At 35.1% G+C, this 23,876-nt stretch overlaps 1 protein-coding gene and 1 long non-coding RNA gene across 2 annotated transcripts; one reads left to right on the top strand and one right to left on the bottom strand.

The window, feature by feature from the left end:
* The first annotated feature begins 2,248 nt into the window (after positions 1-2,248).
* LOC131530303 (uncharacterized) lies at positions 2,249-8,814 on the top strand. Its single transcript, XR_009268358.1, has 3 exons — positions 2,249-2,392; positions 5,372-5,485; positions 7,223-8,814. It is a non-coding gene; the product is annotated as an uncharacterized LOC131530303 (long non-coding RNA).
* Positions 8,815-13,717: 4,903 nt separating this feature from the next.
* LOC131530148 (SLAM family member 5-like) lies at positions 13,718-20,854 on the bottom strand. The gene is made up of 6 exons (XM_058760270.1): positions 20,797-20,854; positions 18,880-19,197; positions 17,857-18,147; positions 17,616-17,732; positions 17,458-17,519; positions 13,718-14,019 (listed from the first exon to the last, which is right to left on the bottom strand). Exons 1-6 carry the CDS (start codon positions 20,852-20,854, stop codon positions 13,972-13,974), a joined length of 894 nt encoding a protein of 297 aa, XP_058616253.1. The 3' UTR covers positions 13,718-13,971.
* Between the last annotated feature and the right edge of the window lie 3,022 nt (positions 20,855-23,876).

Here is a 23,876-nt window from a genome sequence, read left to right on the forward strand (position 1 = left end):
CATGTGTAGGCCTACTGCAATATAAAGTACATTAAAACCTACTAAAAGTGTAATCATTTTATGTTCTTACACAAAGTACACATAAAATATACTTTAAGTAAGGGTAACATAGCCTATGTTTTCTGTAAATACACTAAAACGTCACTAAAAGTATGCTTGTGTTTAGTATATTCCTTAAAAGTGTAACTAAGAATATATTTATTAACATAGTATTTCTACTATACTTTTAGAAATATATATTGTTGGGAATACAAATGTATTATAAACATACTACTTGAATTTCAAGTATATTTTAATACATTTAATACTAAATCTTTTTCACCTGGGGTATCATGCTCTCCCAGTGGCCCGCTGGTCTTATGTTAGCTGGGGACTCCTCTGAAAGTCATTATAACGCCTGTTCGCACCCTTATCTGTGAAGATTTATTAACTGTGACATCCCAATTTCACTTTACGTTCCTGGTGAATATTTATGTTTGGTTTATAATTAACTAATTTCTTCTACAGGTGTTTTTAGTGTTGGTACTAATGTGTCAGCATTTGTGATGGATGGAGATTCATTCACTCTACACACTGATGTTAAAACAAACCATCGAGAAGATATAAAATGGTATTTTAATGACATTCGCATCGCTCAAATCAATGGAGATCTTAGTTATATCTGTACAGATGTTCAGTGTAATGAAGGTACTGAGAGATTCAGAGACAGACTGAAGCTGGATCATCAGACTGGATCTCTAACCATCATGAACATCACAAACACAGACTCTGGAGTTTATCAACTACAGATCAAGTCAAGTCAAGTCACCTTTATTTATATAGCGCTTTTAACAATACAGATTGTGTCAAAGCACTTAACAGTATCAAATTGGAGGATAGAGTGTCAGTAATGTATAATGATAAGATGAAACACTCAATTTTCAGTTAAAGGCATTTCATTATTGAATTCAGAGATGTCATTGTCTAGCTCAGTTTAGTTTAAATAGTATATGTGCAATCAAATCTGCGATAATCGCTAGAAATTAAGTGTCCCCAACTGAGCAAACCAGAGGCGACAGCGGCAAGGAACTGTAGACATCATCTCTTGGTGCTGATCCACCATCTGATCGGATACGGACTGAGAAACAGAATAGGAAAGAAACCAACCCGGTCTCATCAATCTGCGTATAAATAACACGAGTTTACACTTTCAAATTGCGTGTAATGCATACGCCAAAGTCCAATTTTGCGTGCATATGACACGCCAATCTTTCCCATTAACTTCAGTGGAGAGCAGATGCGTCCGAATACCACGCAGCATCTTCAGCAGCAGTGACGTCACCAGCGAGGCTCGGTCACGGCTAGGTTCGCCCGGTTCACCTGATGCGCGTACACCTTCAAACAGGTAAGTAAAGGCAACGCTCTTTTTATGTAACGAGATCACGTGTTTAACGGTATTATTTTAATTATTTCAGTGTTTCTGCATCACATTAGATGAGGTAATGTGTTCAGATGAGTTGTTAGTGGAGCTAGCACAGCTGGTAGCCTGCCATTGACATTAGCCTAAGCTAACTTCTACTGTATATTATAGACCTGTTGCAGTTTTAAATAAATCAATAAATAAAACCCATTTCTAATCATGTTGTGACATGGGTCTTCAGCTTTTAGACATGGCTGATGACAGCACAACAAATCAACCAACCCAGTATTGTGTGATAATTGTGATCATGTAAAAAGTTCATACATTTACCCTATTTTTACCATAGTAACTGTTGCTCGACCATGTCATGTGTAGTCAATACACAGTAACTACAACATATCATGCCTCTCATCACCGTAACTGTAGTTTTACTGTGGTATTTTTTGTAGGTATGGTAACCACAACACCTTTTCATGATTTTACCATAGTAAAGTAACTGTGTTTACTGTCTACTCTTTGTATGGGTTTACCACAGTAACTGTAGTTTTACTGTGGTATTTGTAGTTAAAGCACAATAACCACAACACGTACTATGAGTTACCCAAGGTAACCATAGTTTTACTGTGGTATTTGTAGATAAAGCATAGTTTTACTGTGGTATTTGTAGTTAAAGCACAATAACCACAACACCATGCTTTTACCACAGTAACTGTACTGTATACTATTTGTAAAGCAGTGCTTGCCATGCCTTTAATATGTTTTTGTGAAGTAATTCAATATTTTTTTTCTGTCTTGCAGTTAACGCCAGATCCCATACTCCAGCAGCTTTTTTAAGAAGCCATCTCTCTCTCTTTCTCTCTCTCTCTCTCTCTCTCTCTTTCTCTCAAAACATGTACTGCGCCCTAGTACTGAGCCTTGAGGTACTCCATACTGCATTTGTGATCGATATGATACCTCTTCATTCACTGCTACGAACTGATGGCGGTCAGATAAGTACGATTTGAACCATGCTAAGGCACTTCCACTAATGCCAACAAAGTTTTCTAGTCTATTCAAAAGAATGTTGTGGTCGATAGTGTCGAACGCATGGCGCTAAGATCAAGTAGAACTAATAAAGAGATACAACCACGATCAGATGATAGAAGCAGGTCATTTGTAACTCTAATGAGAGCAGTCTCAGTACTATGATACGATCTAAATCCTGACTGGAATTCCTCACAGATATCATTTTTCTCTAGGAAGGAATATAATTGTGAGGATACTACCTTTTCTAGTATCTTTGACAGAAAAGGGAGATTTGAGATCGGTCTGTAATTAACTAGATCTTTGGGGTCAAGTTGTGGTTTTTTAATGAGAGGCTTAATAACAGCCAATTTGAAGGTTTTGGGGACATATCCTAATGACAATGATGAATTAATAATAGCCAAAAGAGGATCTATGACTTCTGGAAGCAGCTCTTTTAGTAGTTTAGATGGAATCGGGTCTAACATACATGTTGTTGGTTTAGATGATTTAACAAGTTTATACAATTCTTCCTCTCCTACAGTAGAGAATGAATGAAATTGTTCCTCAGGGGATCTATAGTGCGCTATCTGATGCGATACTGTAGCTGACGGCTGCAAGGATACAATTTTATCTCTGATAGTATCGATCTTGGAAGTGAAGTAGTTCATAAAGTCATTACTGCTATGCTCTTGGGAAATGCCAACACCTGTTGATGCTTTATTTTTTGTTAATTTAGTTACTGTATTGAATAAATACCGAGGGTTATGTTTGTTTTCTTCTAGAAGAGACGAAAAGTAATCAGATCTAGCAGTTTTTAATGCTTTTCTGTAGGATAGGGTACTTTCCCTTCAAGCTAAACGAAATACCTCTAATTTAGTTTTCCTCCAGCTGCGCTCCATTTTCCGGGCTGCTCTCTTTAGGGCGCGAGTGTGCTCATTATACCACGGTGTTGGACTCTTATCCTTAATCTTCCTTAAGTGTAAAGGAGCAACCATATCTAAAGTGCTAGAAAAGAGAGAGTCCATAGTTCCTGTTACATCATCAAGTTGTTCTGAGCTATTGGATATGCTGAGGAACTGAGATAAGTCAGGAAGATTATTTATAAAGCAGTCTTTTGTGGTAGAAGTGATGGTTCTACCATATTTGTAACAAGAAGTTGGCTTTACAGCTTTAGCTATATGGAATATACAGGAGACTAGATAATGATCTGAGATATCATCGCTCTGCTGCAAAATTTCAATGCCACTGACATCAATTCCATGTGACAGTATTAAATCTAGAGTATGATTTCGTCAATGAGTAGGTCCTGACACGTGTTGTTTAACACCAATAGAGTTTAGAATGTCTATAAATGCTGATCCCAACGTATCTTTTTCATTATCAACATTGATATTAAATCACCAACAATTAGGACTTTATCTGCAGTCAGCACTAACTCCGATAGAAAATCAGAAAATTCTTTAATAAAGTCTGTATGGTGCCCTGGTGGCCTGTATACAGTAGCCAGTACAAACATCACAGGGGATTTATCATTAATACTTGTTTCTTTGGATAACGTTATATGAAGCACCATTACTTCGAACGAATTATACTTGAAACCCGACCTCTGAGAGATACTGAAAATATTGCTATAAATTGTCAACAGGATCAGATACAGCATCATTAGGAGTTTCAGTATTACAGTCACTTGTGAGTATCCCTTAGTTTAATTCCCTTGAGCAATTTTCAACCCAATCATTTTTTTTTTCATTGTGGATTTTTTTCCCCATTCTTTAATTGTGTTTAGAAAATTGAGCTTTGGCTCTGGAATTTCTGGAAACTTTTCAAACATTTCTAAAAAAAAAAAATCACAATTTACTGGAACATTTCCACCTGTTTGCAACCCTATTAAACTATAATTGAGATCATTACCTTCACGTCAATTGACACAACAAAGACATTCTTATCACAAGACTAATCACAGTGTAACGTGGCAGACGAGACGTGAGACGTGCAGATCCAAGTGCAAGCTTTTATTTAAAGGCATGGTCATATATACAGGCAGGGTCGAAACAATGGCAAACAGGTATGGCAGGGACAAGACAAAGAGTAATCTTAGGGCAAGCGAAGGTCGACGATAGGCGAACAGTATCCAACAGGGCAAGGCAGAGAGATAATCCAGGTACATGGGCTATAATCCAGGCAAGGGAATAAACAGAGTCCGAACAGTGAGACAGGGGTAAATACAGAGAACACAGACTAGAAAACAACAAACGTTCCGTAAAGCAGCTAACACTAGGGGAGTGAAAAACGCAGGACAATACAGGAATTGAACAGAAACACAGAAAGGCACAGAAAGTGTTAATCCAGGAAACACAGGCTAGAAGACGAACACAGGAAAAACAGGCAAGGCAAGACTAGGATAACTAACAAGGGCTCTGTAGAGTAGCTAAAGCTAGGGGAGGGATAAGCGCATACAATACAGGAACTTAACAGAAAACACAGAATGGCACGGTAAGGCAGCTAGCGCTAGAAGAAAGCTATGTGCAGAACAATACTCGGCCAAGAGGAAGAGGATGACCATGGTTATGTAGGGTGCGTGATTAGTGCAATCACCTGTGTGTGCGTGTGTGTCGTAAGTGCAATGGATGATGGGTAATGTAGTCCGTGGGTGCCGTGCAACAGTAGTGTAGTGCAAGAGTCAATGTGGTGAGCGAGTGACCTCTGGTGGTGGGTGAACGGAAGTTCATAGGCCGGATTCGTGACACACAGACTAACATTAAAATTAGTTGGGTTTTTTTTCTGACAGCTCAGTGATGTGATGCTGTTTTAGCTGCTGTTCTTCAAAACCCACCAGATCCCATGATTTATCAGTTAAATCAATATCATACAACTGATGACTAAAGCATGAAAAGTGCAAATACTTGAAAGACATTGGTAAATATAGTTGCTCTTTTTAATAATGACTGTCTGTATTTACTGTTCCAGATTCAAGTTTGTCTTCAGCTGCTGTAGCAGGAATATGTACTGCTGCTGCTGTTATTGTCCTGCTGCTGGTGGCTATATCTTTGATTTCTTACAAGCATCTATTAAGGAGGAAAGGTGTGTATTAAATTTAGTGATGGGAAGTCAGATTGTTTTCTGTGAAATGGTTCTTTCAGTTAGTTTCAATAACGCAGTTCAGAAACGATTGCCATATAAATTTGAGCCGGATTCAGACCCCGAGAATATTAAACAAGAGGATCACACAGAACCTTTGCACACACAGATATTGCCAGACATATTATAGTGGTAACATTATTGTTTGTTTTTTTTTTTTTTTTGGCTAAATCACATTTTAGATAGGATGTCAACAACCGCTTAAAATAACTGTATTTACTATGTACAGATAGGTGCAACGGTAATATGTATTATGTTTATTGTTCTTTAATTCTAACATTATAACATGATTTGAAGTGAAACTGTTATAGAGTTGAATTTATTTATACCATATATAGTCCAGTGTTTCCCAGACACTCTATTTGTGTGGACATATGCAAATTCATTCTCTGCAAATTCATTCTCTCCAGTGGTAGAGAGCGAGGTTTCCCCCCGGTAACGCTGTACACAAAGAAGCGCTCCGCTCACAAACGCTGCTTTATCAGACATTACATGCAAGATGAAATGAAAATGACATCTAAAATTTTTCTGAAGACAGTCGGTTTCACCCGCACCATGTTTCGATTTTGAAATGTACCGTGCTCATGTTTATTCAACAAAGTCAAAGCCTTTAGTAAAATCTATTTGTAGCTATATATCAATAAATCAATGTATGGGAAACACTGTCTAAGTCTCGAAATTTAAGTGTAAATTCTGCAGATTACATCATTGTCCAGTATTGTCCTGTCAGCAACGTTTTCATAATTGTAACATATTTACATACATAATTATTCAGGTGCATGTGTAATAGGCCTAACTTGCGAAAACTTGACGCTACAGCAGCACTTCTTTTTCTTCGTCGTCTTGTCTGAAGCGTTCAAGCGTTCAAACCACGACCTCGTCCCTCCCCAACCATTTGAATTTCCGTAGACTGGAATTATTTTAATGATAGTCTAATGGACCGCTTTGTGATGTCACAAACACTGGAAATCAACTTTGTAGTCCAAACGAGCTGTTCGTTGTAGTTCTTGAAAAGGGATTTTTTTAAAAACGAAATATCTCCCTTTGGAGTGGACTTTGAGATTTGTAACTTTGTAGATCTTTTTTTTATACCCAAACATACACACTGACTAAAATTCAAAAAGTGAAAAAACATAATAGGACCCCTTTAACAAAGTTTGGGAGGAGCGCGTCCGATACTTAGCCTAATTAACACAAGTGGAGAACACTCAGAAATACAGTGATTTAGATCTGCAAGCTGGCAACATGTTTGTGTGATTTGTGGTTTAATCAGAAATCATTACATTGAAACACATCAGGACAGCGCTGTTCTTACCATTTTACTTCATAATAAACAATTGTGTGGATACGTTTTTATTAGTATATAATTCCAGTAGTTTATAATTATATTTAAAATTTTGCTATTTGTTATTTTATTTTAAAAAAGTGCAAGGGTGCCAATATTTTTGGCCACAACTGTATATTACTGTAGTACAGAAGATGACAGTGTAATACAGTTTATCAGATTCATCAAGATAAACATCCCACGTTTATGATAATGTGTTTAATATTTAGGAAAAGACCACCATATGTTCCGCAAACGTAAAAAATACATAATTACAGTTCCTAGTCTGTTTTTGTGTAAGCAAATTATTAGTCCTGTTCATTTCGTTTACCTTCTGTGAATCTGTTTTCTTACAGGCAAATGGTATTTTTGCTTTTGATTTGTCGCCTAATCAGAGTGGGATTCCACTGATGGATGATGCCAGTGAGACGCCTTCTAATCACACTGATGCTCAAGTGAAGAACACTATCAATGGCTCGTCCTCTAATCACATTGAGATTGAGCCTGAGGCTGTCAGTGAGATTTAACATTACTAATTATTTTGATACTTTCATTGAAATGGAAAGTGAAGAGAGGATGGGGAACAGAGAGATTTTCTCATTTCCAGTTTTACGTCAACACTAGTTTCAACACCACAACAAGAACTAATTTGATTTTTGATATTACTAATTAAAAAAAATTAATTACAGCATGTGGTCTAAATATTAAGTAATATAAACTTAATTCAGAATTCAAAAAAGAAAATTTAAACAGCGGGTTTTTGACCTGTTTCTGTATGTAGAAGTTTGTTGCTAAAGTATGGATACTATTAAACTCATTCAAACTCATCTAATATTTCTTTATCTATCTATCTGTCTATCTATCTATCTATCTATCTATCAGCCTCTTTCTTTCTATGTATCTATCTATCTATAATCTGACTATTGTTACCTATCTGTCTATCTATCTATCTAGGAACACTAAAGCAACTATCCAAACCAACCTAGCAACCACCCTGAGTACCCTAGCAACCACATAGCAACACCTTAGCAACAACCCTGAGTACCTTAGCAACCGCATAGCAACACCCTGGCAACCACCCCGGGTACCATAGCAACCGCATAGCAACACCTTAGCAACCCACCCAGATACCCTAGCAACACCTTAGCAACCATCCCGGTTACCCTAGAAACTGCATAGCAACACCCTAGCAGCCACCCAGGGTACATAAACACACCTGAAGCCCATTAGACTCAATCAGACTTCCCTTCTATGTACTATTTCTAATCAATTTAAACTCATTCAAACTCATCTATCTAATATTTCTTATCTATCTATCTATCTATCTATCTATCTATCTATCTATCTATCTATCTATCTATTTAATATTCATATCTATCTGTCTATCTATCTATTTAAACTTCAGACTTCTACAAATGAACACCTTCAAACTGCAAGTTTTTAAAACTACTTCTAATAAGTCCGACTTTCTCAAGCCAACTTCAAAGTTTGTTCACAAACTTTTTTATCTAGTTAAATCTTCAGATGCCTGAGGTTGGTAGGTGAGCGACGCCTCATGGTACCATCACAGAGAGGCACAAAATCACTTTCCAGAAGCTGCTCATTCTCTATTCCTTGGTGGTGGAATAATCTTCCCAACCCTATCCGGAACATCCCCCCTCCACCCTCCACCCTCACCACACACATGCTGTGGAAGTCAATGGGGGCCAGCAACTGTTTGATTACCCACATTGTTCAGTGTGAGTAAATAATGACAAATAATGAGTTTTGGGTGAACTATCTTTTTAACTGCATCCTGCTGAAATAAAAAAAAAAACCTTCAATGATTTCACTTTTCCTCATGCTTGTTGTATTCCTCCTTTTGGCAGTTACTTTGGATAAAACAGTCCCCAGTCTGGATTTGTCCTTACGATATTTTCACTTTAAATTCAGGTTGTCATTTGTGTGGTTTGAAGTCTTTACATTCATTTAGGAATGTAGGATGGAGGGTCCTGACTTTTTTTTTCACATTTTATTGTAAATTAATAATAGTAATAATATTGTATCCATGTAATGAGAAGTATTGTAAAACTGTCTGCTGTAGTGAGGAGCCATGTGAAATTTCCACCCACTGTGCAAAAAAACCTTAAATTACATTATAACAATAAGCCATCCCTTACCAAAAATTAGTATACTTCAAGTTTATTTTATTAAGGATAATTAAGTAAAGTTCAAGTATATTTTTAAGTATGCTTTATGTAGTAAGTATACAAATATTTGTGTACTAGTAGTATACTCGTAAGTGTACTATTTCAATACTCCTAGGGACTAAATTGGCCCACTTTTTAGTATATAAATGTATACTTTTAAGTATACTTTAAGTATAACAGTAGTAAACTGAGTACACAACTAGTTTACATCAATGTTTTTAGCTTGTACTGCAACTATACTAAAAGTGAACTTCTAGGTATACTGATAGTTTACTAATTAAATACTTGTAGTAGCATTTTTATTACACTATGAAGTATAGTCTCAGTAAACTACTTGTTTATTAGTTTTATACTGGAAGTATACTCATAAGTTTTCTTTAAGTGAACTTTACATCATACTTTAAGTATACTACTATGTCTCTATTTAGGTATTAATTTGTACATATTTTGTTGTATGAATATCTCAACATACAAAACATCAAAAGAAAGAACAGGGAATCTGCTTGTAAACAAAAACTTTTTATTCTAGTTTCATGCATTCTTTTTTTTAAACACTTGAATGTGGGTAGGTTTCATAAATAAAAAAAAGAAATAAACAACATTTTGAACAAAAAACTGAAAAAAGACAATTGATTTCAGAATGATAATCAAAACGTAGATGGATTCGATCAACACCCCAAAGCTTGACAGTCATTATTACCTCTTCATTGGTCGACATTTTATTCCATGAGGTTACACAGTTTTGATGCTGTTTTAACATGTGGAAGCATCTGTTGTTTTGTTTTTTTCTTCACTTGTGTGTTTTTGTTTTTTTGTTTGTTTTTTTAGGGGGGGGGGGGGTATTCTGTACAGAAGATGTGTACTAGCGCCCCCTACCATAACAATGAAAACACGGATTCTCGGAGCACAACTATAGCTTAAATGTCATTTTAAGTATATTTCTGAGAAGTACATAAAAAGTAATTTCGAGGGGGGACGGCGTTTCATTTCCAACTGGTTAGGTTTATTTGGAAATTAAAGTGATTTCTATATTTTTTCCTTTCAAAAGACTACGAAAGCAATCCCAGTTCTGCATATAAATGTAGCGCTGTGTTTATGGTTCGCTGCGCAATTGCCATTTAATACCTGCAGACTGCAGCCAATAGAAATGCTTCGCTATGGCCGCGCGTCCTGCTCCTCACAGCACAGACCGTGAAGGCAGACTGCAGTTGTTGTCATTCATTGTAACGAACAAAGTGTAGAGACGATGTAAATAATATATTCAGTGTGCAGTGCAGAGAGCTTCATTCATTAAAATGGAAGTTTGTGAGATAGCGATGAACGGAGGGTAACAGCTTTTTAATGATTATAGAGAGTTTGCAAATGTGAAATATACAACAGTTTATACATTTTTGATTTTATACAAAAGTTAATATTAAGTGACTTACATTTTAGGAACACTGTCTATTTTTCTCTATTTCGTCAACAAAAATATAGTTAAAAAACAAAGTCACAGCTGAGCCTCTGCGCAAGTCTTTGACACAGCGCTGTTTCGTTTATGAATGAATCTTTGCTTTTGAACAAATCTAGTGAGTCAATGATTCAATGACCCATTCATAAAGAGAGCCACTTGCTTCGTTCCTAAATGAATCAGCCGTTTGAACGAATCGATTGAATGAATGATTCAGTGACAAAGACAGTGACTTGATGCCACCTACTGGCAATTTCCGTTTCAATTTTAAAGTATAAATTGAGTCATTTAATTCATTGAAATTTATATATTTAAAACATTAATCTCATAACATTGTTATTATGAGATGCATTAATGCCACCTCTGAGTCTTGACAAAAATTTCTTAAATTCTGTAAATATTCCTTAATGCCACATTTGTGCTCTTCTGTGCCATGCAAAGATGAATTGTTGATGGTTATTTTATTTGACTGGAAACTTATTCTTCCTGATTGTTATTGTTATATCTTATTATTTTAATTGAATTTATTGTGTAGTTAAAATTTTTGATAAAAGTTTATATATCTAAAATTTTTGGTACAAAAGATGACATACATTTAATAAAGTTAGAAAAATGGCATCACAAAGGTTTTTTTTTAAAAAAAAAAAAGAAAGAAATGTAAGCATAGAGTCCTCAAGAATGTAATATTAAAAACTAACTTCAAACATTTTTGCAACGTAATATGTGCAAATTCACACACTACATATCTTTAATTTGGCCAGAATTGGAGGTGCTTGTCTAAATATACAAGAAAGTTTAGAGAAAATATTAAATACGTTGTTAATGAATGTTATTATAGATTATAATAAATTATGATGTTTTCGATGTAAAAAAATCTTGATTACATTATAAGTGGACCTCAGAAAACTGTACAAAAAAATAAAAACAGAGACAACTCATGATCCCTTTAATGTACAAACTGGTGATTGTAATTTAATTGTTCTGTTGGCCTACATTTTCTTTTGAGGAATGTTAAACAGTTTAACTTAAACTACAGTTTAGGATTTTAAAATAAACCAAATAAATGGAAAAAAGAAAAGAAAAGAGCTTTGACTCTCAAAATCATCACAGTTACCTTCAAATGCACATCTTGTGATCATGGTCAAGTAAGGTGTCTTATTTGCAGCCAACTTGATTTTCTTCAACAATTTTCTTACGGCGTTAGAAAATGCATTAGTCCGTTTTCCTGTGAACGCAGCACTTTCCAGTTGAGCTGAAACAGTGTTGTGATGCTGTTTAAAGCTGCTGCTGCTTAAAGTCCACCAGATGGCCCCATATATCAGTTCAATCAAAGAACCGATGAGCAAAGAAAAGTGCATCTAAGGTAGCAGCAGCCCATCAGAGTAAAATCGATTATCAGTCATGGGATATATGGACAATATACGTGAGAGAGTGTAAATGTATGGTGAAGGATGTGTGTATTATGTGCACCGATGTTGTTGTTGGTGTAAATGTGTGTATATTTGTATTGGTGGAAATATGTGTGTATTATTTTTACCACAGCATTTGGTCCCAGAAGGCTGGTGCGTCTGTAAACAGTTGCCCTGTGTCCCATTGTGCATACTATCCACCCTATCTGCCCTAAATAGTATTGAAAATTACTAATATCACATTGACTTTAGGATGGATAGTGTGCACATTGGGACGCAGGCTTGTTCTTGTTCTGCGTTCGAATTAAACGTGCATACACGGAGCGTCTTTTGTCTGTCATTAGTCAGGCATTACAATATCTAGCTGAACATACCGTGTGTGATACTGTAGATAAACCACTATGCAGTGCACTTGATATTTTATTAAATTTTCTAAAAGTATAAAACAAGAGCAGTAGAGTATAAGTAGAGACACTTTCTGATTTTTTTCATCACTACACAAAAACTAGATGCTGAAATGAAGTGATTTTTCACATGATATTTATTTTGCTTGTGTACTAAAATATCATAAATTGATAATAGCCATAGGACTAAGTAGTTTATATTTTCCACAATTAGCCTAGCTCATAAACACAAGGTAAACTTTTTGTCTCAACTGTACCCATATGGTGCAGTTGAGACACCCATTCTTAATGTTCTAAAGCTGGCTAACCATTTATAGCAAATGTAATAAATTACAAAATTAGTTTTAAATAATTACAATTTAAAAATAAATTTATGCATTTGCTTTATTTAATTCAGATTCAGTTAAACAAAATAGGAACAAATATTTAAAACTAGAAAATATATGGCAAACAGAACAAATGTAAACAAAACTGTAAAAACAACAATATACATACCTGTATATTCTATAACCCATAACCTACGCATTACTCGAATCGTTCTGCATTTTTACATTTTCAATCATTCTGTATGATTTATAAGCTTGTTTCATCATGGGGACCTAAAAAGTATTTCCATAAGGTTAGGATTTACTGGTATTACTATACTTGTGGGGACATTTGGTCCCCATAATGTAGGTAATACCAGTACATAAACACACACAGCCTCTGTATGCATTTTATTTTCTATGATTGAACTGTTACTGTATACAGTATAGGGTGTCTCAACTGTACCCACTTTGCCACCTTGTATATTTCTTAAAATGCTATGTAATCCTTTAAACAAACATTCATGTTAGAAAATATGTCCATTAATAATAGACAGTTGAAATATCACAAATATAATTTTTTTAACAGAATTTGCGCAGCATATGTGTAAATGTGACTCTTATCCTATTATCATAACACTGTACAACTAAACAGCATGTGAAGCAATAGGACACCAATCCGGGTACAGTTGATACACTGTCAACACTGACATGTTCGCACGTTTCTCTAGATTGTGAAAAGACCTTGCATGGCACAATATCATAAAATATGTCTATTTTTAGAGCACAGAGTAACGTTTGCAATGATATATGTTAAGTTTAACAATCATAAAAGAATAATAAGCTATTCATTGTGGAAGGGACATGGTGAAATGAAAATCTCCCCTTTGTAAAAAAACATTTGCCGATATCTTCGGAGTGGAAAGACGCACACATTTCAAATTTCCCACGATCAAAGAGAACACTAATACACATGTGTGGAGAAAAAATCATGGCTCGGGGTTCTTGTGTACGCAAGTTATTTAAGGTGTTTCAACTGTACACATGTCTCAAATGTACTCGGTCTACCCTAAATGACAGACAAAAGAGCACAGTGAAGGGTGGATCAATGTTTAATATATAATGAAAGTTAGGTAATTTTCATATGATGAACTAAAAATAGAACATTTCATTTTCTGGATGTTGTGCTAATGGTGAACTAATACATTAAAACAAAATTCACAATAACACCAAAAGGTACAAAAAAAAAAGAAAGAGTTGCAGGCAGAGAATAAGTAATAAACCCCAAAATCATAAGACACTGTCCTGTATGAGCTCTAGCATCAGTTCCAGTAAATACAGTATTTGTTCATCGTTTTTTGGGGATATTTTCATACACAGCTTCTGTCTTTGATTTCTGCAAAGAAACATACACTCAATCAGGAATCTTGCTGATGCGACAGGCAATAGCAGTTAAGAATTAATAATCTCTGAATAACCTTATTTTTTAATAGTAATTCTTCAAAAATAATTTACTTAAGACTTTTAAAATTCCATAACATAACTGAATATATTTATATATATATATATATATATATAACATAGCTTCCATATTTTTTGTCTTGTACACTAAAAGGTCTCTTTTTTCTTCCTTTTTTTTAATTTATTTTATTTTATTTTTATTTTTTTAATGTGCAAAGCATACTCTACCAATAGCCTACTTACTGTTTATATATATATATATATATAATGTATACTTCTACTGCAGAACAGATGCTAACTTGACATCAAACATCACATTTATGTTTTTTCACAAGTTCAGAAGGTTTCTCACGGCAGAGAGTGGCTGAGAATGATTGTCTTTCACACAAAAGTAACTTGCAGCCTGTCTACAAATCAACCAATGACTAAAGCTAAAGCTGCATTTCACCGCAGATGATCATGAACCACAGCAACTCCAGCTCAAGACCAGAGTTCAGCAGAGGTAACATGGTTTTGCGCCTTTTTTCTTCCCAGTGAAAATCTAATGTTATTTAACTGACTTTTATGGGTAGCCTATATTTTAGAATAAAGCAATTTATAACTATTTACACATGATTTTAAACAAATTGTTATTTAAATTAATAGGCCACAGGCCACATCATGGGTTGGCTTTGGTGTAACAGTCAAATGATTTGCATGAAGACTATAACCAATAGAATTTGCCGCATCCGGTCTACACTCATTTGCATAAAGTTGAGCGTTTAACTGTCGCTGTCGCTTGTATCTGTGTTGCTCATTCAAATCAATCTCCATTTTAGGTGCTAATCGCTGTTAATGTGAACGGCCCGTAAACAAAATCTAATGCATTCCCACGTTTCTGTTTTCCGTGCCATTGTGTCAGCGAGCCTTGCATAGACAGCATCTAGATAGCACACATACATCTGCAAGATGTCTGTTAAAGATCACTTCATCTGGAAAGCATCTGCTGTGTGCAAACATCTAATAAACCATAAGATGTTGGTTTTTCATACTGATACATTCCCATAAACATTTTAAAGACATTTTCAAAACGTTTATAGGAAATGTCCTATAGACGGATCAGATGAACACTCTAAGGCCCCGTTTACACTGTCAGTTAAATGTGACCCAATTCCGATTATTTGCTCATATGTGACACAGATCGGATCTGTTCTATGACAGTGTAAACAGGAAAAAAACGCATGCATTCGGATATAGCGAGATTGGTTTCAGGCCTCATTCATATGTGGAAATAAATCAGATATAGGCAACAAATCGGAATTGAGCATCAGTTTCTGCAGTGTAAACGAGGCCTAATAGCCTAAATCGTCTTCCATGTATGCAGACGCCAAACAGACGTCTCTGATGTACATGTGCTATCAGGGTACGTTTACCAAAAAATCCACAACTGGCTCAAAAGGGCTACGTCAAATGTAAAAACACCCGGTTGTTTCAGCGCCCAAATTCTAAGCAGATTTACAGGTTGAGAAAACTATTCATCGTGATAAATAAAAAGATAAAAGAACACGATTAGTGCTCCTCGTCATGTCCGAAGGAACCCCTTACTTTTCTCTAACATGTAAACATGCATGTAGGGCGAAGTCAACTAAAATGGGCCACATTTTGGTAAATGACTTATAATACCATCAAATAAGCTATGCATGAGATCTAATGATATTCTTATAAATTAGCATGGGTCTCTGAAATATCTATATTTTTTAAATGTGAAAGTATAAAAGTTTTAAAATTATGAGAGTTAGAGTATCAGCAGGTACCTTCTTGAGCCACGGCACAACATTCAGTTAAAATGGGCCAATATAAAAAGAGAACAACACACAACGGTAATTTCAGCTTAAATCATTTTATTTTTAACAGTAAATTGACACTATTGTCTTTAGTGTGCCATAGCAACACCATAAATGTATTTCATTAAATTGAAAGTTGAATGAATATTTAATTAAACAATGCAATTAAAAATGAACTGATCATGTTGTATAGGTGTGTGTTTCAGTGCATTGGTGTCTTTTGTGTGCATGTATGTGTGTGTATGCTTGTATTTTTTTAAAGACTGTTAAGATTTTGTATGGATACATATCTACAGTAGGCCTATAAACCTATTTTCACCCTCAATTTCTGTGTAAAAGTGTGTGTGCATGCAGCCCATTTTACTGACTGCTTTCTTTCTTTCCCTTTCTTTTCTCGTCTCTCTGTTTCCTTTCTTTGCTTGTCCTCCTGCCATACTGTCTGCAATGCAATTTTTTTTTTTTTTTTTTTTTTTATAAAGGTTAAGATTTTGTATGGATTCATATCTAGGCCTATAAACCTATTTTCACCCTCAATTCCTGTCTAAGTGTGTGTGTGTGTGTGTGTATGCAGCCCATCTTAGCTGAAAATTGTGGCCCATTTTAGCTTAACCAGCCATTTCTACCTAAAATGTTCACAAAAATCAAAAGTTTCTTTTATAAATTAAACTTTTTTTTTTATTTGAAAGAGCATGTCAAAACATTGTTCATAAACCGTTGTTTTGTTGCTAAGCTTACTTATAATTGCTTTAGTACCCTTATTAGTGATTAATAAAATTTTCTATGTCAGGCTCAATTACCTTACAATTTCTCTGACGAGCTTCATGAAACTCTCTGCCTCGCCCGCCTTAAAAAACTCAGACCAATCTAAATTATTGTTACATGTCAACAGGTGCTGAAGCAACCATGCAAGATCAGTTATTGTGATTTTCTGTAAAAATTTAAAGAGATATGATGCTACAACCTTATTTGGCCCATTTTACCTGATAGGCCATTTTAGCTGACTTCACCTATACCGTTTATGGTTGATAAAATATTTTGTCTTATTTATGACTAAAATAAAAAAAGCAGAATACTGATGGTCATTATTAATTTTTAATGTTTAAAAATATGCAATGAATGTAAAATGTGACCGAGGCTATCAGATAACATATAGCCTAAAATGTTAATATAAAATAATAATTTATTAATGTTAATATTTTACTGTTGCTGAAAAAAAACTAATACATTTGATACATTCTATGAACATTTTCTGTTGTTGAATCTTGTGCTTGGCTATTTGATTTTTTTTTTTAGGTCTGCAAAATGAAAATAGCTTTGCAAAATGGAAAAACTGTTTACACGGAGATGCAAACGGCACATACATTTAAATAGCACAAAAAAACATGCCTTAACTTTCCTTTTGATCTGCTCCATATACATAAGTTTTTACTGATGACGGTTGGGCCAGTAGATCAGCCACATGTCCACTGACCATCTGATGCAGCAAACTTCAATCAGCAAACTTCAATCATGCTAACTGACTGCAACAACACAGTTATGAATGATCTTACCGTTTTTTGTGTTTTTGGTTTGCACAATGCTGAATCGGCTCTGTCTTCCTCCTGTGTCTGAACTGCATTAACAATAATCACAGGTGTGTTAAAACAATGTTTTCCATCTCATTATAAAAGATAAATATTTTTACAGATTAATTGCTAGCTCTCCTGACCCTTTTTTCTACATTTCTTGCAGATACAGCACGTCACGACTGAAACTACAATCAACAGAGATCCAGCAGCGGCAGCAGCAAAGGTCAGTATTATCAGAGATAGAGAGGCTGGAGGATCTGAAGGAGAGTAAAAGAGAATATTCACTTACTTTAATGTAAGTGAATGTTTTGGTCTGATCAACAACAAACGGCAGCTGAGCTAAGTAAATAAATGCTACTATCACCACAGATGTCGGCCTACCTTCGCATATGTGACAGAGTTGACTGATGTCCAGATGTGTGGTCTGGTTGCTGATGGGATTGTTCACCACACAACTATAGGTATTATTATCCTGATATTCCACCTCCAGAGGTAGAGAGAGGCTGATGCTGAGATCAGACACACTGATGCTGGACAATAAACTGTTTCCTTTGTACCAGGAGAGAGTCACATGACTCACATTCACCACTGAACACAACAATGAACAATTCTGCTGTGATGATGATGATGATGATGAACAGTCTCTGGTAATGTTAGCAACAGGCAGACGAGCTGGAAAACATGACAGAATAAAGATGGATAACACTTATTTTCGGTGTAGTGTGTTGACGGTCAATAAGTGTTTTTGTCACCGCAAACTATAAAATGAATATACATTTCGGTATCTAAATGTTTAAATTAATATTAATAGTTCAGTACAAGTTAGGTAGTTAAGCTCAATCAAAGCATTTGTGGCATAGTGTTGATTAGCAAAAAATAAATAAATAAATAATTCCACTTGTCCAGTAGAAAAGCAAAAATCTTTTACAGTGACACACCTACAATGGCAGTGAATGAGGCTGATTCGTAAACATTATAATACTCTGTTTCAATAGTAAAGCCACAAGAGGTGAACAATATGGGAGGAAAACAAACAAACAAAAAAACATTTAACTAACCTTTTCTGTGTACATTTTTATGGGTTTAAACACCATAAACCTGAAAATGACCCTATAGCTCAAGTATTTCACACATTTTAAGAGATTAATGTGTTTTATTAATAGTCTAATATTTGCATTTCTGCTTTTAAATGCTTCAAATAAGTAAATATTAATTTAGATTTTAAGCATCTCACTGTAACCTCCGTTTTTTTTTTTAAAGAACACGAGTAGCGGAATTATTTTTGTGTTGCGCAACAGTATGCCACAAATGCTGTAGGTTGAACTTAATTTGTGCTGTACCCAAAATATTCCTCTAATAAACCAAGAATATGTAAACGTTTGAACAAATTATCTCTATACTCACTATAGACAGAAACACTGAATATTTTTGATGACCACTTGACTCCACTTCTCTGTACTTCATAACGTCCAGCGTGTTCAGTTGTGATGTTTGTGATGGTCAGAGATCCAGTTTGATTATCCAGCTTCAGTCTGTTTCTGAATCTCCCATCAGGACCGCTATATGTGGAGAAGATTCCAGCAACTCTACTGATTTCAGCTATAGGGGACGTATCAGCTCTAAACTTCCACAGTATGTCATCATCTTCACGTATTTCAGTAACACCAGTGTGTAAAGTAACAGAATCGCTTTCAGTCACTGACACTGACTCACCAAACACACCTGATGAACATGAAGAGGTTTTGTCACAGATTAAGGTTTACAAAGTCTGAAATCAGTTTGAATTTCTAAGTACACAGGAACAGCAGCAGAGAGACAAAAAATGAAAAGAGATGTTTTTATATATTGATGTTGTACAAGACTCAATGAAAGATAAGCCTGAATACAAAGTAGATCTCACAATGATATCTGTTTGTTTTAAATTATCTAGGAAGAACAGCAAATTCAAATCATCTAAATAATTTGAAGAGTAGCAGCAGCTTTACTACTCTGAAATGGAAAGCAATTATAGATATATTTATAACTTACCAATTAGATGCCACCAACACAAACAAAACAAAACAAACATGTGAAACATTTTCATCAACAGTTCAATAGGTAGTCTGACCTGTTAAGACTGTCTGCTGAAAAACACAACACGGTGTGTGAATCCGCCCCCAAAAGTTTGATGTGACCCCCCTAGGGCACACACACACGCGTGCAACACACACACACACACGGTTTTTGAATGAGTATATATATAAACAGTTAAAGTCTTATTAAGATCCAGAATAACATTAACATATTATTCTGGCTTTTAATGAGACTTTAAAGGAGACCTATTATGCCCCGTTTTACAAGATAAGTAAAGATAAGTCTCTGATGTCCCCAGAGCGTAAATGTGAAGTTTTAGCTCAATATGCCTCACAGATAATTTGTATAGCTTGTTAAAATTGCCACTTTTAGGGTATGAGCCCAAACGCGCTGAGTTTGAGTATGTTGCATTAAATGCAAACGAGCTGTTGCTCCCGTAGAAGACGGCGGTCCAGCCAAAATGGATGGTCAATCTTTGTTGTGCATATATACTGTGCATTACGGCGATCTTCCACTTTTAAGTGCTTTACTTATACATACAAACAAGAACAGGGAAATAAGAGTAAGGGTAATATATAAGATAATTAATTATATTAATTAATAAAAATCAGGTAATTCTGGTCTGCGTCCCTGTTCAAAAACTTTAGGAACATATGATATAAAAGCCAAAGTGGGGCTAGATATGAAAAGAGTTTGTAAATGATAACGTCATGAAATATTTTTACATGTGAACAAGTGAGATGAAATTGCTCTGTGTAAACTGTGAATTTACTCTGTGAATTTAATATTATGGGTTTATTAATGTATACACAGAAATGCTAAGCAAAACAGGTTGATATGAGATTTTTTTATTTTGTAATGTAACATCAGACTTACCTGATTTTGGGTGAATGACAGCCTGAGAAGGTCTACTGTCAATCTGAAGTGAAACTACTCAGTGGTAACATGGACTTTCCTTTAGAGCTATTTAAAATGCTAAACAAAACAGGTTGTATATGAGGGGGGAGGGGGTTATTTTGTAATTCCACATCAGTTATTTTGATATAATTTGAATTTATTTTTTTACCTCAGTTATTAGGTTGTTACTTAACACTTTTAGACAATATAATTTTATCAGGCCTATTTTAAATACTTTTTTTTAAATTATTATTATTATTATTATTTAGAGATTATTATAATAATATTACACACAGTTAATCTGATATTACTTTATTAATTTAATTAGTATGATTACTTAATATATATTACCTTTACTCTTATTTCCCTGTTCTTGTTTGTATGTATCCAAGAGCTCAAGCTCCAGCATTAGCAGTGCTAGCCTTTGCAAATAAATTCCACTATTAGTACAAGCCTGTTTTCTTTACAGAAAACATATTCTGTTTCAAAGTCAGTCATCTGATTATACTGTGCATGATAAATTTGCGTTTATGAATTACACAGACAGAGCATGGCGGGATAAAAATAACAACATACCTGGTCTTATGCTATTACAAACTTTATAAGTCCCACTTCTGATCATGAGCTCGACAACTTCAAGCGATCAACTCGCATTGCTTTCATTAGCAACTTTTAACAACCACATTCCTATTCACTATCATTCTGGCAGCACTTGAAGGCAGCATCAGTGAAAACCGGCAGAGACAATGGTAGCTTTAGCAATTAGCCTTACAGAGTGCCAAGAAGCTCTTTCAGAAAGGCAATTTGGAAAACTGATGTTCGGGCATGAAACGTTGGTATTTATTTCTAAACATGTAGGGGACGTTACAGATTTTCTCCAGGATATTTCCTTTGAAAACTGAAATTTAACCACAGTGTCCTCGGCTCAGATGGGGGGAGATTATGGAGACTCCTATGTTCATTAGTGCATCCCAAAACACAACACTTGTAATGCCTCTTTGGCGCTGACATTATCTCCAGTAATGGCGGACTGCAGCTTCTCACTCAGGGCTGTGTTTATGCTAATAGGGCAGAGAGCATCACAAATAGGCGGGACTTTTCCCCCTCGGTGATGTGAAACAGAGGGAAAATCTGAAACAGCTCTTTTTGAGAGACTGTTTATGATTTATTGGTTTTATCAACAAAAAAAAATGAGTTGGTGGATTTTTTACATTACAGGCACACTGGCCACACAACTGTGTTCAAACACCTTATAAAAGAGATTTTTGCATAATAGATCCCCTTTAACTGTTCTTATTAGCAGAAAACTTTTATCAAATGGAAAACATAATTTAGAATTAATTAACTACTGACTTAGTTTTTAAAAAAAAAAAAGATTAGATTAGTCAACCCAATTTTCAAGATAAAATAAATCTGAAGTACTATACAATGGTTTCATAATCATTCAGTTGTTGCAGATGGAAAAAACTGTTTATCATCTCACATTATTGACAGTCTGAGGTGTGAAACAAGCAGGTCAGCATCTGAGTCAAATTGAAACCTACTGTGGTCGGGTGTCTTCAGAAAAGTGGTTTGATCTGCTGGATGGACAAATAGCTTTTGCAGGAAAGTAGCCAATTGTTTAATGTGGGTTTAGTTTCTCACAGTTTAGTTTCTGAACCTCACAGTTTGACTTGCCTACACAGAATATAGCTTTACATTGAAATAAAATGAATCAATTAAAAACAGACAAATCAGAGTCACAGGTCAAATTGGATTTTTACCCATCATGAATAACTGAAGCTTTGAATGATCTAATTATTATTTATTTATATTATTATTGTTATGTCTTTGAAACATTGACTTGAAACACTAAAATCTCACTGTTTACATTATGCACTAAAACACTCTAATTGCTAGTAGGAACAATTAAACACACACACACACACGTTTGTTTTTGTGAAAAGTGGGAACATCCCATAGGCGTAATGGTTTTTATACTGTACTTACTGTATGTGCTATTGCCCTACACCAACCCTACACCTAACCCTACCCCTTACAGGAGACTTTCTGCTATTTCAGATTTTCAATACACTCCATTCTGTGTGATTTATAAGTATTTTGAAAAGTGGGGACATGGGCTAATGTCCTGAAAAGTCACCTTCTCCTTGTAATACCCGTCATACCCTTGTCATTATACAAATGTAAGTCCTCATTTGTCACAAAAACGCACACACGCACACACACTTGTCTCTCAACTACATTTTAAAATGGTTCTTCACTTGATGAACATGATGTGCATTGTTGCCATCATGTGTTCAAAACAATGAATGGCACCCATCAACTTGATTCTTACAACTTTTATTACATTTCATTTTATTTTTAAAGAAATGAAAGTAATCATCTAAGCAAATGGTAAAGAAATCATCATGAGCCAGACTCACAAAACAGGGGGGAGGGGGGGAGGATATTTTGTATTCCCAAAATACTACTTAAAAATAAGATGCCAAACCTTACGAATTTTAAAACTTGGAAAGAATATTCTTTGAAAAAAAAAATCATTGTAAAATATAACCTGAAGCAGCAATTACCGGGTATGAAGTGCTTTTTATAAGACTGAAGACTTTTGAGTAATTATAGACATTTCAAGATGATTTTACTCAAAATGGCTGTGCAGGAACATTCAGGACATGGTTATTATGGCACTCACCATAATAACTGTGTTGGTTTGAACACGCTAAAGCATTGCAGAGATATAGCCTCATGTCCCTTTTGTCATATGTCAAATTTGTTCACACCTTATTCGAGAACGGTTTGACCAATCAACTTGAATTCCATAAATTTTTGTCAGCATAGTCTGAAGATGATCTGAGCCAATTTTGGTGAAAATCAGACAAACGGTCTAGGACGAGTTAAAAAAAAAATCTTGACACATAGAAATATAAATTTCATTATGCATTAGATTAGATTTTTCTGATTAACCACTGTGCCAATAACACTTTTCAAAAGTTTCTTTAATGTAATGTTTAAATTAGACTTTGAATAACAGATTTATAAAATGTGACCCTACTGAACACCACTGTATGTGTGTGACAAAGCCATTTGTGCATTAAAACAGTTTAATGACCATTCTATGTTAATGTGCAGCTTTAATTGAAGCACAGACACACATTATTTTCAAAAAGAGATTGGAGATTGAGCAGCGCAAACACACACACATTCAGAAGCTCAGAAACTTCTCTGTCCCGTGAGCTCTGCCCCGTGAATTTTATTAATCAATACTGAATCGCTACATTATATTTTTCTGCAATGAGGAGGTAAAAGCACTATTTTTGAAGTAGCCTAACTCTGATTCAGAACAGTTGACTAATATTAATATTAGTCTGTTTTCTGTATGTTTGTCCGTCCGCTGTTCAGTTTCGAAAGGCCTACTTTCGGCCCATAGCCTACGG

The sequence above is a fragment of the Onychostoma macrolepis genome, chromosome 22, assembly GCF_012432095.1.
Source record: "Onychostoma macrolepis isolate SWU-2019 chromosome 22, ASM1243209v1, whole genome shotgun sequence".
NCBI lineage: Eukaryota > Metazoa > Chordata > Actinopteri > Cypriniformes > Cyprinidae > Onychostoma > Onychostoma macrolepis.